Source organism: Erythrolamprus reginae, chromosome 1, assembly GCF_031021105.1.
Source record: "Erythrolamprus reginae isolate rEryReg1 chromosome 1, rEryReg1.hap1, whole genome shotgun sequence".
Classification (NCBI taxonomy): domain Eukaryota; kingdom Metazoa; phylum Chordata; class Lepidosauria; order Squamata; family Dipsadidae; genus Erythrolamprus; species Erythrolamprus reginae.
The window spans coordinates 25,369,927-25,374,223 of NC_091950.1; the positions used below are offsets into that span (position 1 = coordinate 25,369,927).

Consider the following 4,297-nt stretch of genomic DNA (forward strand, 5'->3'; position numbering starts at 1 on the left):
TTAAGAACGTCGTCCAGGAACCAATTAAGTTTGTAAGACAAGGTATCACTGTATTTCTGAAACTGACTCTGAGGTTTAAAAAAAAACAGAATCAAGAACAGGTAGCAAATAAAGCTTTCAAAGCATTATCTTAAGAGAATTAAACCCATGTAATGTGATGATACCATAATGTTAATGTTGTTACCACTGTAGGTAGGTACCACTGTAACAACATTGCCAAAAAGCACTAAGAATTGTTCATCTAATCTTACGTAGCTTCTTCTCTGATAACATTATACAGCTAACCAGAGCTTACAAAACATTTCTTAGACCAATTCTGGAATACAGCTCACCAGTCTGGAACCCGCATTGCATATCAGACATTAATGCAATTGAAAGAGTCCAGAAATATTTCACAAGAAGAGTCCTTCACTCCTCCACTCACAACAAAATACCTTATTCCACCAGATTTGAAATACTGGGATTAGACAATTTACAACTATGTCGCCTCCCATCTGATCTAAATGTAGTTCATAAAATCATATACCAAAATGTCCTTCGTGTTATTGACTACTTCACCTTCAACTGCAGCAATACACGAGCACGCAATAGATTCAAACTAAATTTAAACCGCTGCAAACTCAACTGCAGAAAATATGATTTAGGCAACAGAGCGATCAGTGCCTGGAATGCACTACCTGACACTGTGGTTTCTTCCCAAAATGCCAAATACTTTAACTTTAGACTGTCTACAGTCGACCTTTCCCCATTTCTAAGAGGTTTGTAAGGGGCGTGCATAAGCGCACCATTGTGCCTACCGTCCCTGTCCTACTATGACTATCCTATTGTCCTCTTTTATTGTTACTTTTTACTTACATTTATACCCTGTTTCCCCGAAAATAAGACGTACCCCGAAAGTAAGGCATGTCAGGGGTTTTGCAGAATTTGCTAATATAAGGCACCCCCCGAAAATAAGGCGTAGTCAAGTTTGCATACGGTACGGTGGAAAAACATACGGTACCATTCAAAGCTGTTCATAGCGGTACCGTAATAATGTGGCGTCCCCTGCTGGCCCCTTCCATCGCTTTGTACCATCCAGTACAGCAGACACTGTCTGCTGCTGTCTCACCGTCATTACAGTCTCCACTACAGTGCGTAGACTGTAGTTCGTCTGGTGGCCGGAAGCTGCAATAGCGGGAGTATACTGTTGTACCGTATAAGTGCCGTCGTTTGTGTGTGTGGGTGCCATACTGACAGGTACCGTACCGTAATCAGTGTACCGTACGGTACACTTTCTTTGGGGGTGTCAGCTTTTCTGCCTGTGAATTTGTCTTATTTGAGAAATATAAGGCATCCCCCCCAAAAATAAGATGTAGCACAACTTTTGGAGCAAAAATTAATATAAGACAGTGTCTTATTTTCGGGGAAACACGGTACAAACTACTACCATCCTATATATGTTTGACAAACAAAAAAACAAATAAATAATCAATCTCAGAGGCTTTCAAAAGATTGTTGAAAAGAAGGAGGAGGAAGAAGAAGGTAGAATCAGTTCACAGGTATTCACCATGATGTCTAAGCAGACTATACATCACAAGGAGATCATCTCCGCAAAGTATTGAGAAAGGAAAGGTTGCGGAGTGCACGCAATGTTTTTGTGTGCTTCCCAAGAACATCCAGTTAGTCACCGTGAAGAACAGGATGTGGGATTAATATCAACCTTGACATACGTCCAAATTCTAAAGTTATTTTGACATGCCACTTAATTCTTTCCTTGTATTTCCCTTTTTCTTATCCCAGGAGCTAAAGGAAACATTGACAAGGACAACTAAGAATTCAAAACAGCTCCTGAGCACTAGAAGTGTTGACTGGAGACAGGAAAACATTTACCTCTGTGGAAAAGACTTCAAACAGTAACCGAGGAGAGCAGGCCGAGAAAAGCTGTGAGGCCGATGGAGTGGCTCTCAAGCTGGGATTCTGCCCTCTTCTATAACATAACTGACATTTAATTCTAGCTCAGTCTTACACACTGATGTCTTTTACTGATCCAATATTGATTTCCTTCAGTATCTTTGGGTTCACGCAAAAAACATACTCCTTCATCGGGTTGAGGGTCCATTGATGTAAATTCCATATCAATCATTCTGACTCAGGTTTCTTTCCTTGCGGAGTTATGGCGAGGATAATATGTAATGATCCCTGTGGCATCAACCACATGAGAAATACATACAACTGCTCAATATTTTCAGTGTTTTCATGCCACTACTACGTTCGTTCAAAACAAAAGTAAAAATGGTGGAAATTGTAAATGCACTCTTAACATAAATGAGGAGTTAAGTGTTCCTGCAGTTTTGTAAGATACTGTGGCGTATTTATGTATATAGCTTTGTGTAGGCATGCACACGTTTATTGGAGAAGTTGTGTTTCTCTTGATTATTAGCTGGTGATCCCCTGTTTATCACGGCGCATCTGATAATGCAGTCCACTCTTACTTTGTGAGTATCCCACTAAAGTTGATTGCAATTACTGTAGGTCTGATAACAGAGTTGAAAATCTTTTTATCTGCACAGAAATTGAAGAACTAAAAAGTACCAAGCAAAGTACCATATTTTTCAGAGAACAGTGTTCCCTCGATTTTCGCCGGTTCAAACTTCGCGAAAAGTCTATACCACGGTTTTTCAAAAATATTAATTAAAAAATACTTTGTGGGTTTTTTTTCCTATACCACGGTTTTTCCCGCCAGATGACGTCATATGTCATCGCCAAACTTTTGTCTGCCTTTAATAAATATTTTTTTAGATAAACTTTAATAAATAACCCTGGTGAGTAATAATCTAAATGGTTGCTAAGGGAATGGGAAATTGCAATTTAGGGGTTTAAAGTGTTAAGGGAAGGCTTGGGATACTGTTCATAGCCAAAAATAGTGTATTTACTTTCGCATCTCTACTTCGCGGAAATTCGACTTTCGCGGGCGGTCTTGGAACGCATCCCCCGCTAAAATCGAGGGAACACTGTATAAGATGTACTGGAATATAAGATGCACCTTAGTTTTTGGGGAGGAAAATAGAGAAGAGATTCTGCTTACCAGATATTCCTCTGACTGGCGTCCTTAGTCTGGTTTGCTTCAGTACATTATTTTATTCCCTGCCTAGGGCTTTAAAAAAAACCTTATTCAGAGAGAGTAACAATGAAAGAGCTTGCAAATGAATAAGAGCTGGGAACATCGTTAGCACCTGGTTAGGACTGGAAAGAAATATTTGGAGCAAGTTAGAGCAATGAAAAAAAAAACCCTACAAAGACTTAGGGCTTGGAAAACATTCTTCGCAGAGAGTAACAATGAAAGAGCTTGCAAGCCGGAAAGAGATGGGAACATTGTTAGCATCTGATTAGGGCTGGAAAGCAAGTTAGAGCAATGAAAAAAAAAACCTACAAAGACTTAGGGCTTGGAAAACATTCTTCGCAGAGAGTAACAATGAAAGAACCTGCAAGGTAAGAGCTGGGAAGATCGTTAACACAAGTTAGGGCTGGGAGGGGAAGCTTCAAAAAATACCTACATTCAGAGTATAAGACCCAGCTGAATTGTCAGCCTCTTTTAGGGAGGAAAACGGTGTGTTTTATACTCTGAAATATACAGTATATTTTTGGTCTATCAGGGATGGCAACTCCCTTTCTCAATATGACTTTGTTTTAGGGTTCCTGCAGGCATCATGCTAGCCTGTTTAGAAACGATATCATGGTCTGTAAATCTTGGCTTGGTCAATAAACCCATCTTGTGTTTGTTGTTCTATTACAATAACAAATCGTTCTGTGGAGATAAAACTGCTATTTTGAAAAATGTATTCCATTCAAATGACTAAGAGGAGCAAGGTGGCCTATGGAAGGTGTGCCCTACTAATAAACATCATATGAAAATCTAGCAGGAGTAGTGATTGATTTGGATAAGGTGGGTTCCTAACAGTTCTAACTGGTTATTTAGAACCGTTAGTAAACTGGTAATGACATCAAGCAGCTAGTTCTGGGTGTGGGTGTCGCCATCTTGTTTTTTGCTTCTGCTCATGCCCAGAAGCTGTTTTTTTTGCTTCTGCGCATGCCCAGAAGCTTGGTTTTCAACACTGCGCATGTGTGCGTACCCACAGCACAGGAGGAAGCAAACCGGAGGTGAGATAAGTTAGAACCCACCCCTGGATAAGAAATGTGGTTTTAACTTCTTTTAACACTTCTCGGAAAAGTGAGTTATATATGCAAGCTCCTTCTGCTGGCTGTAGTTCACCAGTTCAAATCTCACCAGGCTCAAGGTTGACTCAGCCTTCCATCCTTC

General features: G+C 40.1%; 1 protein-coding gene across 1 annotated transcript in view; it reads left to right on the forward strand.

The window, feature by feature from the left end:
- PLVAP (plasmalemma vesicle associated protein) overlaps positions 1-3,895 on the forward strand; it is a 22,690-nt gene extending 18,795 nt beyond the window's left edge. The window contains exon 6 of the mRNA XM_070747404.1: positions 1,780-3,895. Coding sequence (XP_070603505.1) covers positions 1,780-1,786 — 7 coding nt within the window. The 3' untranslated portion in view covers positions 1,787-3,895. The remainder of the gene's footprint in view (positions 1-1,779) is intronic.
- The last annotated feature ends 402 nt before the right edge of the window (positions 3,896-4,297 follow it).